The sequence below is a fragment of the Dermacentor variabilis genome, chromosome 2, assembly GCF_050947875.1.
Source record: "Dermacentor variabilis isolate Ectoservices chromosome 2, ASM5094787v1, whole genome shotgun sequence".
Taxonomy (NCBI): Eukaryota; Metazoa; Arthropoda; class Arachnida; order Ixodida; family Ixodidae; genus Dermacentor; species Dermacentor variabilis.
Window position 1 is genome coordinate 111,787,701 of NC_134569.1, and position 23,230 is coordinate 111,810,930.

A 23,230-nucleotide genomic window follows, 5' to 3' on the forward strand; every position below is an offset into this window, starting at 1 on the left:
ATTTTTTTTTTTCACAGGAGACTTAAGACTTGACTGCTAAAAAAGCATGCCCTTATCAAGATATTCAGTAAGAAAAAGTGCAGACTCACGATGTAAGCAGGGAGTGTTTCTGGCAGCTCTTCTGCAAGGTGTCTCACAAAGTCGCACAAGTTGTCACAGGCATCAGTACTTCCAAACAGCTGACTCAGTACAGCACCAAACAGCAACCGGGGAGTGTAAGTCTCCAGGCCACTTACAAAGGCATGCCGCAACTGCACCAGGAAAGACACCACACCTTTAAATATATCACATGACATCACACCCCTGTGCCAACCAGGAAGCTGGCTTACAATCAACACCAAGTCAATACTTCCAATGCAGTCTTACACTTCTCACATGTGCATATCCGCTGAAAACTTTAAGCGAATTCTTGACGACAAAAAAAAAAAAAAAGGCCACCTCTGCTAAACAGAGTGGCTTACTCGCCACAGTAGCAACTCAACACCATCATTTTATACCTGGCTGAAACTATCATTCATTGCAAATGAGCCTCGGTATATATAGCATGCACTCGAGCCTCAACAAGCTCCGTCACAACAGCCATCAGTAACAGTTCAGGCAGCCGGAGTGGCATAAGTACATGGAACTCTCCATTTTGCCAGCAGAGTAAGCTGTGTGGATTGTTGCCGGCACTTTGCCCCCCATTGGCTTTGCAGTCATGTTACCAAACTGCCGGCATTCTTTTGCAACCATGTGGAAGTTTGTCGACAGAATACTGTAAAAAATAGCAATGCTCGCGGCCGTAATGGCAACTTTGATTATTTGTAGACAGAACAGACTGCTGGCTTTCAGTTTGGTCTGTCTCCAAATTATCAGAGTTGCTCTGCCAATCGGATTTTTTGCATTTTTTTCTTTTTCTTAGGTATTCTGCCGGCAAATTTGCACTGCTTCCACACGGTCGCCGGCAGTTTGGTCACACGACTGCAGCCAGAGCGAAGTGCCGGCACTTTTTTCCTGCCTGCTGCATAGCTCTATTTCGCGCTGTCGTCACGCACATATTTCACTCGTTTCTGTGCATTTCACCACGCGATTCATCACAAAAACAGGATCAAGATTGCAGCTGAAGGGCACACTCACGTTCAATGTTTTCATGATGCTGTGCACGGTGCGCGTCTTGCCGGTGGACGCGTGGCCGTAGACAAAGATGCATTGACAGGGTCCGCCGAGGGGCTGCAATAAAGCGATCGTTAGGAATAAATTTTGAAATGTACCCGCTGCACTTACATGAGCCATCGCTGTTAAAATCGCCTCAACTTGCTTTTCCCGACATGGATTTTGAGCTAGCACCGACTGCACGTTCCCAACATCCATGATCAGCTCTCCCGTTTCGTTTCTGGCGGGCGTCAACCTCGGCCCTAGCCAATAGACAAAACCGCAGTCAAAAGTCTGAGCCGTAGCCACTTGTAGCCAAAACTGTCTACAAAGAAGGCGGCACGCGGAGACAAAAAGAAAAACAAAATGCTTCGTAAAATTAAACTCCAGCAAACTAGAGAAATTTCTGAAAAGCGACATAAACATGAGGCTGTAACTTGAGTAATAAATTCGCATAAGACTGGTGATAGTGTTCTGTGGATCACCGCCCTTGGCACCGCCAGGGTTTGTTGTTCTACGTCCCCAGTATCGCACGGTTGCTTAAACTGGGCATTACGATTGTACTATTTCGCCGTGCGTCATTCTCACATGGTTCGCCACATCTCTGCTGTTTGACTGATAACAATCTTGTTCACAACGATAACCGCCCTTGCCACTGGTATCAAACGATTGTACCGCTTGTTTGCGTATTCGCCGTATCACCGGCATCACTCCTATCGCGTGGTTCGCGACTCTGTACTGTGGTAGATAACATTTTGCTGCATCATTGGCCTCGCCCACACGTTAGCAACATAAAACCAGCTGCATATCACCCGCTGAACTGGGTACCTAGTGAGGAAAGTGCTCTGTAAGGATACATGTAGCAGCAGCTGGCATCAAGCTACATCAAGCCGCTGAGCAACGCCCCCAACTTTTTTTTTTTTTCCTCAACAGCCGCCGCTTCGCTCTCAAATCGGCACGAGTGAAGAACGGAACAGTCCAATGACGTAAGTAAAAGTACGACGCAGTACGTTGGTATTGCACAGTATACTTCTGACGCTTCGCAGCCTTGTTACGTACTAAGGAAGTATTATATGCCTGAAATTTTGAGCATGTTTTTTTGTGTTTTTTTTTTCTCGTGCACATGTGCCCACGCTCATGTGACTTCGTCGACTTACCTGACCTCGTTACCGACCTTGTTTGTATTCGAAAAGCAGGCGCGTTACTTTAAACTGAATTAAAAATGCTTGAATTAGTAAGCTCGAGCGTGCGCGAGCTAAATAAGCAGACTTTTTTAGGCTGTAGCACAACTTAGAACGAGCAAGAAAGGAAGCTGGAAGGCGTAAAGAAAAAAAAAAACGGAGAAGAGGGTGAGCGCTAGCGGCTGCAATAAAACGATCGTTAGTAATAAATTTGGAAACGTGCCCGCTGCACTTACATGACCCATCGATGTTAGAATCGTCTCAACTCACAAAAAAGTCATGACATACCAACTCGCCCAAACTGCACGCTTCTAAATAGGCGGAGTTGTTTGCAACCACAGGCCCACCATGCTACGCCACTCAGACGCGAAACTAAGTATTTTTGTCGCCGTAAGCTGAAAGTTGCAGACGTCGCAAAATTCGCAGTGCGTGGCAATAATGATTTCGCTGCTGGTATTAAGATCCATGTTTCAGCTCGCGAATTAAATTGTGATGGTGCTTATGTGTACCCCTGCTGGCAGCACTTGATTGGCAATATTCGAACTATGCATGGTTGTATTTTTCAAAAGCGAAACTTCCTTCTTCAGCACGGTTTCGCAGCCGTCGTTATCTGGCCGGATATATACTTAAGCGGTATATAACCGGCGGATGTAAGCTCAATCAAAATGATCTGTTACCACTGAGTATTGACAAGGCATAGGACAGTGGCGCACATATGTTCTGCGTAATCTAGCACTATGTCGCAACATCAAACCTGTAAGTCGGTTCTTGTGTATCTCTGAAGAATACAGGCTCCACGAAGAACTAGCACATATGCTTCTTTGATTTTTTTTTTATATTTCGGCAACATCTTTCACAGGCAACTAATGTGCCACTGAATATAGTACTGAATATAGTGCTTATATAGTACGAAATTTTAACCAACAAAGTTGTACGTGTGAGTGAGCACGTACACCTCTCTCCATGCACAATCAAACAATAAGTCGCGACATAAAAATTGTACCAAAAATGTGGGCTCATAGGTATCTGCAAACATTGTGCTGTCTTAGATTGCTGAAATCTTTTGTATTTGGCCTGTCCCATTCTTGGGCCATTGGGCATGTGTCCATTGTTGGCCAAGAATAGATGTGTCACTATGACACATGGGGTATGGAAACCTTAAAGGTGTAAAACACGTGTTTTACCTCCCTGCATACACCTCTACTGGCATTCTTCCCTTGACAAACAATAAAGCCTTTGTCCTCGCGACATTGCTGTGTCGACATCTCGGTACGTATCTGCACGAGTTGGCATTTTCGTTTCGCAGGGTTTGTACGCCTCCTTGAAAACCCCTGAATTTGGAAAAACAGATTCGACAGCTCTTAAACTCCTTGAAAACTGGGGTTGGGGGAGGCTTTTCAACATTATAAGTTACAAAATCCACTTAGCGGCTATGCCATGGACATTTTTTATTGAGAAACAACCCTTAATATTTTTAAATGGTGCATCCACAGCTACCAATGACAGGCTTGCTTAAGTCATTGTTGCCATTGTGGATCAAGTGACAAAGCTGTGTCAGCAGTGTGTTGTTTTGATATGTGGTTCAGACCACAGCCATCATGGTGCTATTTTTGAGCCCTACGCTTTAGAAATGCCCAGCGAAAGTAAGTCTCAGGCATTTGGCCTTAACAAGACAAGTAGCTTAATTTGGTTGGACACTGCTAACCATCATGCCAGAAAGCGATTGACCTTGCAATGGGAAAGTCAACTTAAAAAAGTGACCTGAAGCTACTTACCTGCAAGAAATTGCTGCAAGGAAGATTTCACTATTTTTCTGTGTCTGTGTCCACGAATAAGGTTTGTTTTCGCTCCTTGAATTTTGGCCTTTGGCATCCTTGAAGTTCTTTAATTGCCCTGGAATTCTGAGTCAAACGTGTTGTATGAACCCTGATTTCGGCATAGCTTGAGAATGATCAAATGTATAAACAAACATTGCATGACATCAGATTTATGAGCTGCATCATGCATAAACATTCCACAAGATTCCACATTGCATAATATGAAAATAGACATTTATATGCCAAAAGTAACCACTTCAAGGATGTTTCGCTTCGCATAAATTGCAACATGTGCATTGGATCCGCATAATTTGTAAAGATTTCTAGTAATTTAGCACACTTCTTTTTTTTAAGGAAGATGCATTGCCTGTGGCCCCTGTTCACCGCTGCACTGTGCTGCAGTGCTGCATATGCTTTCAAGGCTGCCGTTTATGAGCACGTACAGGATGTCTTGTCTAAAGAAAGGGCAGAAGCAGTTGCTGCGAATTTAGCAGCCTACAGATTGGCCACTGCAAATGCATCCAGAGAGGTAAGCACTGCACGGAATATTCATTTGCACCGTGGATTCACTTCAACCATAAGAATGGGCGTGACATGGAAACTGAGCTTTTCTGTTTTTTACCCAGTGAAAGTAAACAGGCCATGTTATTGCAACAACTATAATTACTTGACAACCTGGGAATGCAGTGGCAAGTACACTTCTGTCCAACTCGAACAGAAGTTGTATAAGTGCACCAGCTGATTAAATTGGGTCATTTTTGTCACGTTACAGCCGAGACATCCTTCAGTTTCGGTGTTTCAGCACAGAGGCTGGCATGTGCAGCACGATTTTGTGGGCGGAGCTAGCACTGAATTCATGGGTTGTCACCAAGAGCGTGCCCTCTGGCCATTTTGGCCATCGATTAATGTGAAAGCTGTCAATACATATTGTCAATTTATTGCGTTATTCTCAACATTTGACCATCATATATCTTGTAGAGTGACAGCATTATTTACACGTAAAACACTAACAGGGTGATTTAGAACACCTGCAGGCACAAGTGAAAATTCTATCAGTCAGTGTCCAAAATACAAATGACCTAATCAGATCTCTGCGGTGCATCCTGATCCACAGAGCACGAAGTGGAACTTAGCTTCTTAGCTCCATCAGGTGGAGAGCTATGAGCGGTGCTCTGCTGTCCCGGTTTTTGGGAAGTACTGCTTGAGGCAGCAGCTGTTGCACCGACCGCTGTGCCACTCGCTTGTTCAGGGGCACTACTTGAGGACCTTCTTGCTTCTTGATGTACATCCGTGCTTTGTGCACGGTGGACTGACACACCTGCATGTGCTGAAGCAGAAGTTCCCAATTCATGCACTGATGTACCAGTGCTGGATTTTTTAGGGCTACTTTCATCTGAAGGTGTGGGAAGTAAGCTTGGCTCTTCCTTACATTCCACTCCAGCACACTGAATCACAGCATACTCGCCTGTGACCATCCAGTCTGGTGACCTCTGGGCCACAACACTGACAATCGCTGGATCAATGCCCGCTAGGGTGTCGGCCTTCAACGTACGCAAGGCACATACAAATGTTGGCTCAAAGCCCCGCAGTGCTTTCTTGAAGGAAACCGTGGGGTGCCAGCTGAGGTCACCGACAAGTTTTCTGTAGTTAAGATCTCCTTTAAAGAGTATTAAATCTGCTGACTGTAAAATCTTGTAAAGGTCAGGCCGTCTTGTTGCCATCTCAGCATAGTCGAATGATTGTGTCCAAAAGACGTCATCCATTACATACCACACTCCATCCTTGATTCGACGTTGGCACCGTTCACCAAGAGCCTGTGTAGCAATGTGGTCACTGTCTTCCAACTCGCGCAAGGTCCAGAATAGGTCCCGTCGCATAACATCCGACACGTACCAAGGGATGGCCTTAGTGTGGATTGTCACAGTGGCTACGTATCCAGTCTCGTGAAGGAAGTCAAGGAGAGCCAGGTCGGTGGCTAGCTCGTAGCCTGAATTGTCCAGCACACAATGCAGTTGGATGAGCTCGCCATTAAAGTTTCGTTCCCAGAGCCTGCAGAGATGCTGCAACAGCTTGTCAGCATGGTTAGAGATGATGTACTGTCGCAATCTCTCAGTCTGCTGTAGTGAACCTGCTTGGCTTGAACTGTCCGCACCACAAGACAGCGAGAGGTCACAACGGTTGCCCCAAAGTGAGACTTCAATCAGCCTGCAGGATGTAATGAGAACATATCAGCTCTGATAAATATAGTAACACATCTATGCAGACCATCTTAGCATGTTCATTTAACTGCATTTAATATGTATTGTAAAACTTGGCAAAAGTGCGGAAAGTTTGGAACACAACCTGCTGTTGCTTTTTAGCAGCTGTTTTGCTGTGGCTGCTATTAGGGCCAATGCCATTAAGTAACAGGCTGTAGTTTTCTTTTGTCATGACTTGTATGCCGAGATTGAGTTTGCACAGCAACCAGCAGTACCTGCTAGAATTATTACCTTGAACACCACTCTTTAACATGACCTTGTGCAGGAAAAGAGTGACATACCCACCTGTAGGTGGTTCGCTGAAGGGTTTCAACAGTAGCATCTCGAGGCGTGTTCCGGCGCAAAAAGTCGCACAGAGCCCGCACTGCACTGAAAGAGCCGTAAAGGGCATCCCGTTTGACCTTGTTGAAGGGGTCGTAGTCTCTCAGCTTGGTCGTGAGCTGGAATGCCTCAAAAATGCGCCGATAGAAGTAGGTCTCGATGTAGAGCCAGGGGGCCTCGAACCAGCGGGGTTCACAACCGTGTTTCGTCGTGTACTCATTCAGCACGCTGTTCCAAATGTCCGCATCTTCGAAGTCGTCTTCTATGCGTACCATGGGCTTGTTGGTAACCATCTCGTTGCGTAGCTTGGCGAGGCGCGCCACGACGAATTTGGTCTCCTCACGTGCCTCGAGGCCCAGCACTCGCTCAATATCCATGCGGTCCCTGAAAACAGTGTCGATTACTTTCGTCAAGATGACTGGCAGCCTGTCGCGCACTGTCTTGTAGGCAAAGCTGTTGATGTCCTTTGCGCTAAGGGGAAGGGGCGCCGTCTTTTTGCTTTCTGCATCTGCTGAACGATCCTTTGGTGATCTTGTCAGTGGCTGCTTCCACCGTGGCATTCTTGCCGGCTGTTCCTCCTCCTTTTGTGTCACGTTGCTCGGTGCCGCCTCGAATTGCTCTTCGCTCGGAGGCTCGCTGGCAGACGACGACTTTCGCATGTCGGGCAGCTTTGCGGTGTCCGACGATGCCGACTCGCGGTGCTTGCTTGGCGTCTCGGGTTTGGAGGAAACCGCTTTCGTTTCAGTGATAAAGCCCTCGTATTCGGAGGTCACGGAGCGTTCGATGGGTGTCGAGGAGAACGGACCCCTGTCTGTACCGGTCCGTTGTTCTCGCGGCACTAATTCTCGCGACGTAGTCCTTCCGGAAGCACTGTGCCGCGCGTGTGCCACATCGCTGCTCGACTCCGGCCGCTGCTGTAGCTCCGAGTAGGCAGCGCTTGTCGGCATCTTATCCGGCGTCGCCGAGCTCGATGGTTTCTCTGGTGAGCGCCGCTCTGGTTGGCTGCGCGGGGCCGCGATCGGCTTTTCCGGTTTACCGGCGGATCGCCGAGACGTTGGCGTCGCTTCTTCGGATGTGCGGTGGTGCTCTTCTTGGCTGTCTTTGGCCGCATTCGATGCCGCCGACAACTTTGATGGAGTGTGATCTTGTTGGTGCTTATCGCGCGGCGCTGGTTCTGGTTTTTCTACGGAGCGTGGAGACGTAGATTTCTCTGAAACGCTGCCAGATCGGCCGCCTGCAGACGATTTAGACGCCGACTGCCTGCGTTCGACGACTGCCGGTTGAATTTGTTTCGAAAGCGGCACGCTGTCGACGACTCGTGCCTGCGACTGCTTCGAGCTTTCTGACACATCTTTAGAATGTTGCAGACTCACGCCGGCGCTTTCGTGGCTTTCCTGATTTTCCTTCGATGTATCTGTGATTTTCGATTGTCGCGATTTGGGTGTAGGAGTGGCCATCGCTGGAACAGCCCCCACCTGCAGTATGCGTAGGGACCCTAGTATGCGCCTATGCGCATAGTATGCTGTGCCTGTTTACGAAAATGAGCAAGCGATGGCGCTGGCTGTAACAATGACGACGGTGCTTATGATTAAAAAAAGAGGCGCGAGTTTTCGGCAGTTGTGAGATGGCAAGATTGAACCGCGCTATTTATTTATTGTTTGTTTTATTTTAGGCGCTTTCCCTGAAGCTTACACATCATTATTATTATTGTATTAGGCTTAGCGCGCTGATGCCTGTTTTACTGCGACTTCTAGGTTGCGGTTTCGAATCACGGCCACGTCTCAAGGCGAGCGTGTGCGGACAAAAAACTAAATATGAAATGGCCTTGAAAACCTACACCCTCCTCCTCTATATTTCACACGTAGCCTAGTTGTTGCTGCAGCACGCCAACACTCATTAACACCGAAAAATTAAGGAAATTATCTGATGTGAATTTGGTGAAGCATCTTCAAAGCTCCGACAAGATGATGCTCATTCTTTTCTGTTTGTTACTTATTGGGGAGAATTACTGATTAGATTAATAAAGCAGAAATAAAGGGCACGACTGCCACTGCTGATAAGACTATGACGTGGGACTGAGCCTTTCAGAGGAAAGATATCTTTCGAGAAAAGATACCTGTCTGAAGTGGTCCACGTGCCCGACTTCTTTACTTTCTTTGTTATACATTATCAGGTGCACCCGTCACTCGTTGTCTTGCAAAAACTGTGCACTAGGTTGGAATCTAGAGTTCATGTCACTTTATTGGCAGGATGTCTACATGCCATGTGCATATTTATTTATTTTTCTTGCAGCTGCATACCTGCAGGGCCATATAAAGTCCAGTAAGTTAGTGACAGTGAAGAATGGGTAGTGTAAGATTAAAATGCTTGCTTACTGCATCAATAAGTGCCTAATTTGAGGAGTAGGTGAATGTGTTAATGTTGCACATTGCTTTTGGCTGTGCCAAAAGCCTTGTAGCCTCTACAGATGTGCAGTTGTATAGGTTATACGACTTAAGACAAAATCATTTAAAACAGAACTTATTTTTATATTTGGAGAAGCCATGCTTAATCGCACGTCAAAACTGTGTTATTTGAAGTGGTTTGTCCCATCTTTTGTTATACTTTCGCCTCAGCAGAAACACAGTAAATCTCTTGTACGCACAATTACTGAAACTTTAACTTAAATGATTGTTCTTGTTTTCTTTCTTTCTTTCTTTCTTTATTTCTTTCTTCCTTTCTTTCTTTCTTTTTAACCCTTTCAGACACTAATTAATGTTGATTGAACACTTGCTTTCACTGCATTTCTTGCTTCTTCAAAATCATAAAAAGTGTACAGCTGTAGAATAAATTAAGGATTTTACATTCTTTAGTGAGTTTTGTCAAGATTACATTATGTGGACTCAGTGTGAAAGTCAACTGGAATATCAGGTATGAGAACATAAACTATTTCTTGTCTAGCAGGCTTGAAGAGCACCTATCGAGCCACTTGAAAATTACGCTTGGTGCAAGACGTTGTGAAAAACAATAAAAGAAGTTAACCTGCTCCATACAATGAAACACTGACACCAAGCAAAAACATCCAACCACATCTGTCTTCCCACTTGTATTACTGAAACACTTTGCACATGTTATTCAAACTTGCAGCACAATTCCAATCAGAAGTGTATTAAAATGTATGCGACACATTTTAAATATCATTACTTTTACCAATGCTTTTGCTGTTGATGCACCATCTTGGAATACACAATTGTGTACACAGTACCTGAAATGGTTATTACAGTTAATGGAACACTAATAATTGTACTACATGGGCTCAGAAAATGACATTAACTTGCTAATGCCTTTAATTTTAATACCATTTGTGTGATGTTACTGGATGATTCTAATGTCATTTGCCTTGAGATGATTCATTATTTAGTGCGTTTGCCAGAACTCATTCGACTGAGAAATGTGTACTCTTGAATCCTAAGCTTGTGCAGTGCATTGAAGTATCTGAAACAACATCTATCATGTAAAAGAATAGTTTATACATGACTTGACGCTTTTGTCATAAGTTTTACTCAGTGGACTTCCTCATGTTGACTTTGCAACGGCTTTTATACGACACATGCCGTTTTGCTTCTGGGCTTTTGGATTTGACATGGCTGAACTTCCTGTGGTAAGTTGCAACCATTGCAACATTGTAAAAGACGTCAACAAACTCAAGCTAACAACACGATGAAGGCTTATTAAACTTGGAGAATGCATATTTATTTTTTAATTAATGCTACAAAATTGCTCACTTCAAAAGATGCTGTCATCGAAATCATTGTGTCAAATGTCATTAATTTTGGACATCTGGCAGCTCCGCCACAAAAAAATGTAATCAGGCAACTTAAAGAAATAATGATTGAATGTAATTTTAAGTGTCCATGTGGCTAGTTTTGTGTGACTAGTTCATGTGTTTGAACACTCTCCCCAAAGCAAAAGCCTGCTATTTTGAGGTGCTCATTTCCCCATCCCATGATCTCTGGCATGTGCAAAAGAGTAACAAACACTATGAGCAAATCTATGCAAGAAAAGCATACGCAAGCACTTGTGAAATTGTGTGCACTTTTTATTTTATTATTATTATTTTATTATTTATTATTTATTATTATTAATGTTATGACAGATAGTGCTGAAAGAGGGCAGCAGTGGCTTGGCTAGGGCCAGTTGGCACTTGCTGAGACTCATGTTAGTTAGCGCAAAAACGATGAAACACTTAGACATGTGATTAACATGAAAGTAACATGTTGTGCTGTGTGTTTGCATTATTCGTCTTTCTCTGTTATTCAGGTCTCTCCATGTTTTTTTGTAATCACGTTAAATAACATAAGTTTCTGAAAGAGGATCTTCTTCTTCTATGAATTTTACTTTGCGGTCATATTATGTTAAGCGAATATTGTAGGGAACAGGTTTCAGCAATGCATATTTCAACGTACCTGTTTTGAACACTAGTGTCTACTCCATATTTCATAAATTTCTTGTTTTCTATGTACTCACACACAGCAACTGTAAAGGAATCGAATTGCTGTAAAAGAACTGTTATTGTGGAAGCTAACAAAGCAAAAGCTGTAGTAATGCGTTGTTATAGTTTTCACTTTATCTGTTGCAGACATGTTTGTCGTCATGTTGCAGACATGTTTTAGACACCTTTGTAGCAGTACTATTGCCGTAGGAGTACCCATCAGTCCAGTAAATGAAGTTTCTTCTTCTTTCCCGCGGTCTAGCTATAAAAGTCTGAGTAAATTGACTGCATTTTCTTTTTTGTGTCCTACTCAGCTATTTGTACCAACCTTTGTGTGCATTCAGCATCATATGCATTCCAACTCACTTATGAGAATATGCTACTGCCAAGCATAATATGTACATTCTTATAACCAATACTTCTTATAACCGAGTTATGTAAAAAAAAAAAAAAAAAGGTGACAGAAAGATTTAAGCATTTCTAATACAAAAAAAAAAAAAAGCTTGTCACTTTCACTGTTTCAGGGAAAAGTAATAATCTGTCAGATTTGTTTGCTTCACGTGAAGCTTGCTGACATTTTTCTCTAAAGCGCCTAAGTGCTCCACTTAGCATTTAGCACTTAGCACTTAGACAAGTCTTTTGAAAAACAAAGCTTTGTAGAAACTCAGTTATCCAAACGGCCTCCTGTGAAAACACAACCTCAGCTGGCTGCAGTACTTCGTGGTTGTCAGAGTTGTCATTGCTGAGGTTCGTGCTTTTGCTGGCATTCTGCGCAGCTTTTTTACTCTAGAAGCTAGTTCACAGCATCCACATCCATACTTATAATAGATAATGTGGCCCGAAAACATTCTAGAAAGTGGGTTGCTTTACCATAGAACATACACTAAAGCTGACAGTGCCACAGTTTTCTATTCTTATATCATATCCTTTCTTTAACGGTATTCTTACAAGCGGGTTGGAATGCATACCTCAATCTTTTGCCAACCAGTAAGTTGTTGCTGAACCTTTGCGCATCTGGAAAAGTAGCTATTACCTTAAAGTAGTATCGACATATTCTTTTCAATCTGTAGAAACCCTACCATGCACTTCTCGCACATAGAAGGATGACACTTAGCAAGTACAGAAATTGGGAGACACATATTTTTTCTTTAGAGAAGGAAAAATTTTCTTAGTATGTAAATTGTAGGAAGGAAGGAAGAAGGGGACTAGATCAAATATTTAAATTTGATGCCAACGTTCGTCTCAAAAGGCCGGACATAGTGTCATCGACATTATATATAGTGGCATCATGATGCAGAGTAAGATTTGCAGAGTCATGTGGCCATAAGGCTAGGTATGATATTCTTCATTAAGAACGTGAACAAAAGTTCATGTGTTTCTCGTGGCTGTGCACACATGTGACAGCTGCAGAGATCACATGAATGGAGCGACCCAGTGTATTATGACATTATGATGGAGCCATCTCCTGGGTACCAAAATCGTAAATACCAGTAATATAGTAAACTATGCATAGTGTTCTGATGCTTGTTGCTGTTTTTTATATGGTTTAGAGTGTTCTGACCTTCATTTATAGCAAAACAAAGAGAAAATGTACCACAAGTCAAAAATGTCATGTCAGTATACTCCTTTAATGTGTATCACGCACAGTGCATCCTCACACTTGCGTCTGACATAAGTATTTTTCGCAATTGAAAGATGAAACTGGAAAAGGGATGTTTAAAATGTTCTACTTTCTCTTGGCTTTATGCAGAATGCGGACATTATTGTTTTTCCGGAAGACGGCATCCTTTATCAATTCAAAAACAGGGAAGAAGCGGGCAAGTGGGCAGAGGACATTCCAAAGGCTGGCGTAGTGCCCTGCGGGTCTGAGGAGACACCACTTTTGGCCAACCTCAGCTGCCTGGCAAAAGATCATAAGATGTACCTGGTGGCCAACATTGTCGATAAAAAGCCTTGCAATGAGAGTGAACATGACTGTCCTCGCGACAAGGTCAAGTATTTCAACACTAACGTGGCCTTTGACCGCAACGGAACACTTGTCTCCAGGTTAGTCAGTACAACCTTGAGCAAGGAGTGGTGCATATGTTTGGAGATGTTCCATTATGGACCTCTTTCACCAAAACACCAAATCGTGTGTGTTTGAAAGCTATGCATTGTGCCGTTTGCAAGGCACTACCTTACCACTGTTAATAGCTGGCTTGGAAAAAAAAAACTGTGTGTGGGTTTGGGGATGCATTGCTTGTACTTAATTAAGCACAAGTTAGTATGGCAGCAGTAGCACAATACAGTAAGCACATAGCTGCTAGCACAGGTCTATGTGTAGCTATCAAGTAATGCACTTGCCTTCTTTCTTGTTTCCTTGTGTGTCAACACAAGGCAGAACTGAGGGAGCATGATGGCTAGTAGCAGAAGCCATCAACAGATAGCACCACTGGAGTAGCTGAGAGGGAGGTTTGAAACTCATGTTGCATTTAGGTTCTAAAACAAGGCAGTGACTGATAATGTTTGTCAGGCACATTTTTACTGCTGCCTGTTGCTGTGGGACACCGATATTCTCAATTATTTTCCCACTCTCTTCCGTATAGCAAACCGTGCAAAAAGCAATGAAACAGAGAATAATAGACATTACTCCAAAGGACAACAAAGCTGCGGTGCGGATTAGAAATCAATAAAGGTTGATAATCATATTTACTGGTAGAAATTGCGAAAAATAATTCGAGTTAGACAATGCATGACGTAGTGCTCTGATAGAGTGACAGAATGGGTGTGAAGGGCAGGGAGATGCATCTGAGAATGGTAGAGCTTTAGATGGAGAGCTAGGGTTACGTAATTTGCAGGCATAGGACGGGCTTGTCTGGTGCAAGACAGGGGCACTTGTAGGTCTCCAGGAAAGTTCATTGTCATCACCAAGGAAAGCAAGTATATTGCCCTCTTCCTTGCGCCTGGTGTAAGCACATGCGGCAGTGTAATGCAGCAGTGTGCTGAAAAGTGTGGGGGAAAAAAGGAGTGCCTTGTGTGTGCCACCTGGTTCAAATATGTGCTGGCACAGCCTTTCTCACATGTGGGGCTTTTGTTCAGACCTGCCAACTGTGCAAAAGGATTACTTGAATAGAGCACTAACTGGATTTCATCTTAATAATATGTGAGAAATTGACAAGTTACGATCGAATATTGTTATTATTCACTCGATTCACATATTTTTATTTGTGAGCTCAGTGTTTTACATTTCACAGCCCCAAGTTTCTCTCGTAAAGAAACTAAGGACTGTGTTGTCACTGATGGGAAGGAAAGTAATCTATGTGGAAAGAAAGAGAGGAGCACTGGTCGAAGTAAAAGCTTAAGTTTGCTGTGCTCGGGGGCTCTCAAGTGTACTCTTGGTAAGAAATAAAACGACAACACAGCTGTGGAAGCACAAACAGACATTTATTGCTCCTTCTATAAGGCAATGCCGGCTAGCCAGAATACACAGAAGGAATAGTTCCTCAATGAAACAAGCTGAGGAATCAAGGAAGTTTGATTCACCAAGCAAGGTTATCGAGCGAATATTTGCCCATGCCCAACATTGGCGCCTGATTTGCGAGCGCAGTCCGGCGAATGAAAGCGCGTCTGAGCGATCATGCTCACCCATGCCAGTGCCACTCTCTGAAGCCCGACCGGAAGCCTTCCACAGGACACACGTGTAGAGTATTCTGAGAAGCGCACAGTCAGTCCACAGCCGAAAAAAAGGAAGCACATTCCTCAGGTGCCTGAGTTATCTCTTCCATCAGATGGTACTAGCATGGCACCACTCATACCATCTTTCATTGTAGGTGCGTAGCTACAACACTGGCTCCCCCAGTAGGATTTGTGTGTTACAAGAAAGCTGAACCTAAGGAAATGGGAGGACCATGCGTGGAAGACGAGCCATGCAAGAAGGATGAGAATCGAGCATCCCCACACATTGCAGTTGAAATTAAGGGAAGAACTGGACTAGCAAAGGGTAGACAATGCATAGGACAGATTAAATGAATGGTATATTTGAGTAGAGGAAAAATAAGAAAGGCAGGCATTGTTCTGTGCCCGAGAATCAGGTGAAGAAATTTGAACGTGCAGGAAGAATGCCATTACTGCACAGAAGTTCTATTTGCTGAGCATTAGAGAGGGTCTTCACTGTGCCAGTGGACTGATTAGGCAGGATAGTGCCGATACTAGTCATTGCATTTGGTTACAGTTGTATTAATTTAAATAATATTTTTTGGTCTGGTGTTTCATGACCTGAAAAAGCATGATCACTGTGGTCCTTCTTACCTGAAAGGCTGCTGTCTTTTGTGAACTGATTGCACTGTTGGCGTTATCTTACACACGCTGCTGTTAGAGACCTTCTGCATAAGTTGTCAAATCTTGTCTGCTACCAGGTACCACAAGAACCACTTGTTTGTGGAGCCCTTTATGAACCCTGCTGACCCATATGAATTTGCCGTCTTTGATACGGACTTCGGTGCTCGGGTGGGCATGTTCATCTGTTTTGACATCCTCTTTGCCGAGTCTTCTCTGCTTGTTGAGAAACACAACGTCACCCTGGGCGTCATGAGCAGCTGGTGGTTCGACGAGCTTCCTGCCTTGTATTCAGTTGCAGTGCAGCAGGCCTGGTCCTTGCACAATGGGATTCCCCTGCTGGCATCAGGAATCCAGCGATTGGAAATGTAAGTGCATAGCTGCCAACTTTTACGATGTTATTGTAAAATGCCCAGATTCTTTAGCTTGTTTAGGATCATGATATAGCAACTAATGGTCTTACGATTCCTTGTTTGCGTTTAGCTTCTGGAAGAATTTATTTTAAAAATACAAATACAGTGGTTTATCAATAAATTTCTAGGACCTGAAGTTTTGGACCCACTCAATTACTCAGACGCATACCCGCAACAGCACTACCCACTCCAATGAACCCGTGTATAACAGCAACAATATTTTGGCTGGTGTTTTGGGCATTAACTTCACCAATATTTCCATCTGCGACACAGATCATACTAGCTGTGAATATAGAATAGTGTAGAGTTTTCAATAGATGAAGCGCCAATAGATGAAAGCTATGCACCAACTAACCCCACAACATGTTTTACTGCGATAGAGTAGTGTGCCTGTTTACAGTCGTTCCTACAAAGCAAATGCAGTGGATATATTTAGTACAGGATTCGCATCTTGATTGCTAAAACAACTTTTAGTATTCATAACCAAAATATAGTATTTTCAGGTTCCGACTACAGTATTTTTCAAACCTTAACGTTGGCTGGTATTTAAGTAATTCTGCTTGTTCGAGCATTTCTGACCAGCCACAGCAGCCTGTGAGATGGGCAACTTTTCACAATGGCAATTGCTTCATTTGTAGTATGCACAGGTTCCTTGTTTCCTGTGTGCATAGTGTTATAGCATAGTATAAAATGTTGAATGGTCATCTCGGTTTATAGAGCCTCCCACCAGGCCACATAGCAAATTTTGGTTATATACTGGAAGCTGTTATGTGCCTTCTAAGGAGTGTTCTTCCACAAGAATTTTTCTAATTATTTCATTAATAGCAGAGACAGAAATATTTATTGTGCCGCAAACCCATGATTTTAAGAAGCAAGCACCACCGCCAACAGAGACACTCTCTACTTGCCCAGCCTAGCCTCCACAAGCGAAATTCCTTCCCTGCATTTTCCCACATCGGAGCCGGACGATCATGTGACGAATATGTCATAGGCCCCGCCTTCCTTTTTTTTTTCTCTCGCATTTTTGCTGAGTGGCACACTTCCGGTGACGGTCTCGCATGCATGCTGTTGTGTTTGTCTCGTTTCACGCAGCAGATGATTTTGTGCACTCTGCATGAGAATATCTGGTTAGCAGTATAAGTCAGTGGCACAATCACGAACACTGAGGCAGGCGTGAGAGGATGAAAGAGCGTGATTGTAGCGCTGGAACATGATAGAAAACAACATTGTTTTATTCTCTACATGAGCGACTGCATGACGTGAGAACAAGCAAACGAAATGGAAGTACATCTCTCTTGCTATGGTACGAAGTTAAACAAAAGCATCCAGGCATTCAGTTTGTTTTATTATTTCTCTAAACTTTCATTCGTCTATTGAAGCAACAGATTAAACAAATAACTGATGTTGCCTTGAATAATTCTCGAAATCAGGTGTCACTATAAGTGACGTCGCAGCTCAGTAATATATGTAAGTGCACTTGCGTGATGGACATCGACCCTCTGACTGCAAATGCAGCACCTGCATGGAGAAAGGCAAACAACATTTGGTTTGAAATTTAAGCTCTTTCCGTGGCATGCAGGGATGCAGTACTTAGCAGATATGATTGTTAGTTCGCATTGTATGCACTGTGCTTGTCAGCTCAAAATGGCCAGACCTGGTGAGGGGCCCTTTAAGATGGTGACTAAAGACAGCCCTTTGTGACGTCAGCTGGTATCAGTGTTAGCCATTGCTGTAGCACATAACATACTATAACATGTGGAATGTAGTGCGCAGTATTCTGCCAGTTGTCTATTGGTCTTCGATGCTCATCTAATAAAGTTTCATTGCCTTGTCCCTCCACTTTGTGCGTGCTGGCTACTGTCTTGCACAATGGGTCACAAAGGGTCAGGACTCTCCTGGTCACAGGCTTGCGCCATGGGTTGGTGCCGGAAATGGTGCAAACCGGTCTCACATATGGTGCAAAGCGACATGGTCCAGTGTGACCAGGGTGCAAATACTGTACTCAAGTGTAAATGCGAGCTCCTACAAAAAAAAATTGTGCTGAACCCACCTCACGATGCTGATACATTCAGCATTGAACCATTGAACACAACTTATTGTCACCGTTTAAACGACTTATGTATGAGGCATGCACTCCAGCAGGCATCTACTGCACCACTTGGCACCAACTAGCAGCGCTGGTGCATGCCAATGCTGAGAACGTGTCAAGTGTCAGCCGGACTCCTCTCTGCTTCTCGCAGCCTGCTAAAGTGTTGGATTGCTGTCCTTGAGGAACTTTGTGATGTGGCTTCCATTCCTCTCAGCATCGGAGAAATTCAAGGCACAATGCCAGTGGTACATACCTAGTTACCCAAGCTGGCGTCAAACTCGTTCATTGAAGATCGAGACACACCTGCTGAGACAAGCCGAGTTACCTAAGTTGGCATCAGAGAGGTTCATTGAAGAGCAGCACACAGAAGACCAGTATAGAAATGTGCATTGAATGTGGAGGAGATGGAGGCTTGGAAGAAGTGTTAAGTGGAAAAGGAGTGTCTTTGACCTGCAACTACGTGGGGTTTCGAATGCAAGCGCACACTGGCTTGTAAACTCAAAGTGGAGCTGTGTCAAGTGGTGGCATTGAGCACCGCGAAATGTATTTAAAATTTCACCAGGGAACACAAAGTGGAGCAGCTTCGCTATGCAGTGAAGAGTGCCGTGGAACGTGAGTGCACACTTGCGTGTGAACACAAAGACGGACAGCATCAATATGCAGTATTGAGACTGCAATGGAAGTCGAAGCATTTTTCAGTGAAAACGTGTTTAACTTTACTTTGCATTCTGTACGTCCAGATGGTCACTGAACAAGAATGCCATCTCTCCCAATCAACAAAGAAAGCCTTGCTTAAGGTGATTCCCACAGCACGTGGGGATGTGCGTAATTTTTGTAACAAATTGTTTTGCAAAGTGACATGCATGAATTGTTATGCAGGGGCTCTTTGGGAAGTGGCATATATGCTGGACTTCGTGGCCCACTCAACTACACCTACAGTCCAGATGGAAAGAGCAAGCTGCTGCTGGCTGACCTATCGAACACCACATCACAGGATCCCAGGTGACATTCATATACACATGCTGATCTTCGTTTATGCTCACTTATCGCAATAAAACTGAACAAGGATGTCAAAGGCAAACTCAAACTAGACTGGCAGACTGGTATTTCTTGGCAATTCTATCAATGTCTTCTGTGTTAAAGACGAGCTATTACTTGATAGCATAGCTGTTTAGTAAGGCTTAGCTTCCCACCTTCAGGTCTTCTCGTATCCTTAGAAATGGTACCAGTGATGTTACTGCATAGAATTGCAGGCTTTAGGGTCCTATTCAAGTCCTCTTTCCACAGTCAAAGCCTGCGACAAATTTCCAAATTAATATTTTTGAGCATGATATGCTTGTAGGTGGCATTACACAAGCTTTGGCCAAGCTCTTGCAAAGCCATGCCAGGTGTCATGAGATTGCAAGTAGAGCCTCTGGTCAGACCGAAGTTCAACGAACTCTTCTGTCACAACTTACCAGGTAGCAAGAAAAAAAAGAAAGTGAAACCATGAAAATTTTCACACCAGCCCAGCTAGTGCTGGTGCCCTAGCAGATAGGTGGGCACTCATCCACTAAGCTGACAGCAAAGTATGTCATAACCCCCCCCCTTTTACATACACACTGCATGCACACACACTAACATACATACATTTAAAAGTGGGCATTGTTGGCTGCACTCTGACAAATCCTGCAAAACAACAGCTGAGGCCAAGTTTTCTTTCAGAATAGCAGTCACATAAGTGGAATGCCTTTTTAATTGCATATTGTATGCCAGGGAGTTGGGATTTTCTTTCGTGCTTCACGGCGGACATGCAGTGTACACCTGTAATGCGGAGGAGGCTGCCCCTATACAGTTCCCGCCAAAACAAGCTTCAGCTTGCCTCCTTGAATATCATCTAGAGGTCCTTGGAGCTGTCTAATCACTTTTGAAAACACAAGAGAAGCATTGGTATCTTCGACTTCATCCTCTCTTTCCGTGGCTCATTAGGGATGTAATACTTAGCAGACACAATCGTTAGCGCGCATTGTATGCACTGTGCTTGTCGGCTAAAAATGGCCAGACCTGGTGAGGGGCCCTTTAGGCACGGGGACAGTTCCGGATAAAGAGCTACAATTTAATGGTCCTAATGGGTTGACTATATGTGAATGAGAATCAGATCATTTAGTTATAATATAAAAATAACCCACTGATACATTTTTAAGCCACTTTCTTTAATTACAATGGTTATATGTACATATATTAGAGGGGAGAGATAGGTCTTGCCCTCTCACTTGCGAACTAGTTGGTATGCCACTGATCATGCAGACGAATTAGCAGCGTCAGTTGTCTTGCAAAAAAGTACCAGTACCTTTTGAGAGGCATCTATTAGTGCATTCTGAACCTGCCACTGACTATGCCTAATGTACAGCATAGTCTGTGATTCTACTTACTTTTAAATGTAATGTAATTGCTTTTCAATATCTCTGGTAATTAGTTGCCTGTTGTTAAATTCATGGCATTGTTTTAAAGGGTCCCTCGCCACGCCACACAACAAACTTCGGTTATACACTAGAAGTTGTTACGTATCCTCTAGAGTGCATTCTGCCGCAAAAATGTTTCAAATCTGCTCATTAATAGCTGAGATAGAAGTATTTCAGTGCCGCGAACCCATTCTTTCAGGAAGCAAGCTTCACCGCAAACATAATGCGCTCTCTCCACTTGTCCCATCTAGCCTCCGCAAGCGACATTCCTTTCCTGCATTCTCCTATACCAGAGCTTGAGGATCGCATTATGCATACGTCACAGGCCCTGCCTTCATCTTTTTTTTTCCTCCTCACTTTCTTGCAGCGCACCGCACTTCTGCTGACAGCATAGCACACGAGCAGTTACAATCTTCTTGTTTCGCGCTGCGCACAATTTTGTGCACTGTGCACGAGGACACCTTTCTAGCGATAAGTCAGTGCTACACGAATACTGAGGCATACACAAGCGGATCAAAGAGCATGATCATGCGCTGGAACATGGTAGAAAATCACATAGTTTCTGTGTCTGTGCGTGTGACTGCATGACGTGGGAACAAGCAAATGAAACGGAAGTATATTTCTCTTGCTGCGGTGCGAAGTAAAACAAAAACACACACATTCGGTTTATATGTTTTATTATTTCTCCAAGCTTTAAAGGGCCCCTGAAACGGTTCGGACAAATTTTGTAGACGCGTAGGGTTCAGCTTAAGTAGAACATTCGCACCACAATTTAAATGAAGCGTTACGTATTAATGGAGCTACAAGCGATTAGAAGTTACCCTCCTCCCTAGCCATGCTTTTCCTCCTCAACTCGTTCGCCGAGCGAGTGGGGATAAGCTCCGCCTTCACTGGTTCAGCGTCACGATGCGACGTCACATCGTCCACTTCCGGTTGTTTTGGAGCCCGCCCCCGCCCGCGCGAGACCTCTCCGCTAGCCGCTTGGCCGTAGACCCCAAGCGAGAGCTATCGAAGCAGCGTGCGTTGCGAGCATTCTGTCGTAGCGCCGAACATGTCTGGTATTCCGTTAACTACACACGCGGTAACCACAGGCAAGCTGGTCATTTCAGCAAATGACTGGAGGCATAAACTCAAGCTGATGAAGATACTTTAGAGTAGACGTACGTGAGCGGCCTCATCGGTCTGCACGGTCCATACACTTATTGGCGCAGCGCTTAACCAGCCAAACACAGCGCTAATGTTGCTCTAACCAAGTGTAAAACATTTTAAACATTTATAAAAACAACGTGTTGATGATTACACTCCTGCGAAAAATACACACCAGCAACAAAGAAGAATACACTTCGTTGCTGCTACTGTGTATGGTTGAGCTCTCTGCCACCAGGTGGCTGCACCGTGCAGACCATTCACATTTGCCCTTCTGCTCATCTCATGGGTCATCCCGTTACGGCACAGTCAAGCGGCCAAACTCTGTCCCCTTGCGCTTGCGTTTGCCCTAATACCGGACTCGCGAAACGCTATTGCGTTAGTAATCTTCCGGTGTAAAGTGACGGCCACAAACGCGCAAATCCTGGCGCCGATCGGATGGCGGCAGTCCGATGCCCAGCAGCCAGTTCGCTCGTACGCTGCCTTGCAGAGGGACACGATGTCGCAGCTTGACACATTGCCACTCGCTACGTTTGCAGTCCACAAGGCAACAAAGTCGAATCATAGTGCTCGCGAAAAGACTGAGACCGATTCTGACCGCGGAGCTCTCGTCAAAATGGAGTACGTTGTAACACAAGCAGACGACACTTGCTGTGTGCCGGAAGCGCTCAAGTGTACTAAAAAATTATTCTTGTGCATTCTCTTTAAGTTACTTTCTTTTCATAAAAACAAATTAGCTAACATTCCAACTATTATGAAGATCATTTGTTTACCATAAAGTTGGAAAAATTATCGATCACGCGCCCTTGTCAGCCAATCAGATAGCTCGCCCCACTGACGTCGTATGGGTGATTTCGGTCATATGGGTAGGGGCGGCTTAAAATTCCGCCGAGCACTGTGCTGCGATCGGCAGCGATGTGCTTCTTTAAAACCTTATAATAAATTACACGCTTTACGCGGGGAACTTAGACGTGTCAATTAATGATCAGAAGGACCTACTCTAACGACTCAGTACGTTTGTAGAAAATCGTCAAAAGCGTTTCAGGGTCCCTTTAATTCGTCTATTGAAGCAACATATTACACAACTAACAGATGTTGCCTTGAACAATTCTCGAAGTCATATATCACCACGAGCGACGTCGCAGCACAAACACTTGTACGTAGGCGCACTAGCACGTGTACGTCACCCGCCGGCTTGGAGTGCGGCAACCACAAGGAGAAGGGCAAACGGCGTTCGGTTTGAAATTTTGTATCTTTCCGCAATGCGTAGTGATGTAATAGTTTGCAGGCGCAATCTTCATCATGCATTGTATGCTCTGCGATTGTCAGCTCAAAATGGCCAGACCTGGTGAGGGGCCCTTTAAGCTGCATTGGGTAGTTTAAGGTGCAGCTACCTATACATATTGCACTTGTGGATCATCCTTATAGTGTACTGAAACTGGTGCTGTCAGTGAAAGTGACCATTTTCTTATTTTGGTTAGTGCATAGTCTGGCATTCTAACTTGGCTCATCATTATCCCTTCATGTTTTCCTTGATATGCATCATACAAAACTGAAAACAAGAAAGAATTGGAGCTGTGCTTTTATTACCTGACTAGTGAAAGAAAGGGTGAATGCAAACGCAGATTTAGAAGTCAGTGAAGTTTTT

At 44.2% G+C, this 23,230-nt stretch overlaps 3 protein-coding genes across 5 annotated transcripts in view; 1 reads left to right on the top strand and 2 right to left on the bottom strand.

Moving 5' to 3' along the window:
- Positions 1-4,487, bottom strand: part of Orc5 (origin recognition complex subunit 5) — a 27,856-nt gene extending 23,369 nt beyond the window's left edge. The window contains exons 1-4 of the mRNA XM_075681740.1: positions 4,088-4,487; positions 1,264-1,394; positions 1,117-1,209; positions 90-251 (exon numbers count right to left, since the gene is read on the bottom strand). Coding sequence (XP_075537855.1) covers positions 90-251; positions 1,117-1,209; positions 1,264-1,394; positions 4,088-4,184 — 483 coding nt within the window. The 5' untranslated portion in view covers positions 4,185-4,487. The remainder of the gene's footprint in view (positions 1-89; positions 252-1,116; positions 1,210-1,263; positions 1,395-4,087) is intronic.
- Positions 1,639-23,230, top strand: part of LOC142572552 (pantetheinase-like) — a 28,135-nt gene continuing 6,543 nt past the window's right edge. The window contains exons 1-6 of one of the 3 annotated variants that reach the window (XM_075681738.1): positions 1,639-1,978; positions 2,065-2,117; positions 4,484-4,658; positions 12,930-13,225; positions 15,574-15,861; positions 18,875-18,997. In XM_075681738.1, coding sequence (XP_075537853.1) covers positions 2,113-2,117; positions 4,484-4,658; positions 12,930-13,225; positions 15,574-15,861; positions 18,875-18,997 — 887 coding nt within the window. In that variant the 5' untranslated portion in view covers positions 1,639-1,978; positions 2,065-2,112. The remainder of the gene's footprint in view (positions 1,979-2,064; positions 2,118-4,483; positions 4,659-12,929; positions 13,226-15,573; positions 15,862-18,874; positions 18,998-23,230) is intronic. The other 2 variants (XM_075681739.1, XM_075681737.1) reach the window with 2 other exon arrangements.
- Positions 5,051-8,234, bottom strand: LOC142572551 (uncharacterized). Its single transcript, XM_075681736.1, has 2 exons — positions 6,673-8,234; positions 5,051-6,334 (listed from the first exon to the last, which is right to left on the bottom strand). The coding sequence occupies exons 1-2, from the start codon at positions 8,163-8,165 to the stop codon at positions 5,209-5,211; spliced, it is 2,619 nt and encodes an 872-aa protein (XP_075537851.1). The 5' UTR covers positions 8,166-8,234; the 3' UTR covers positions 5,051-5,208.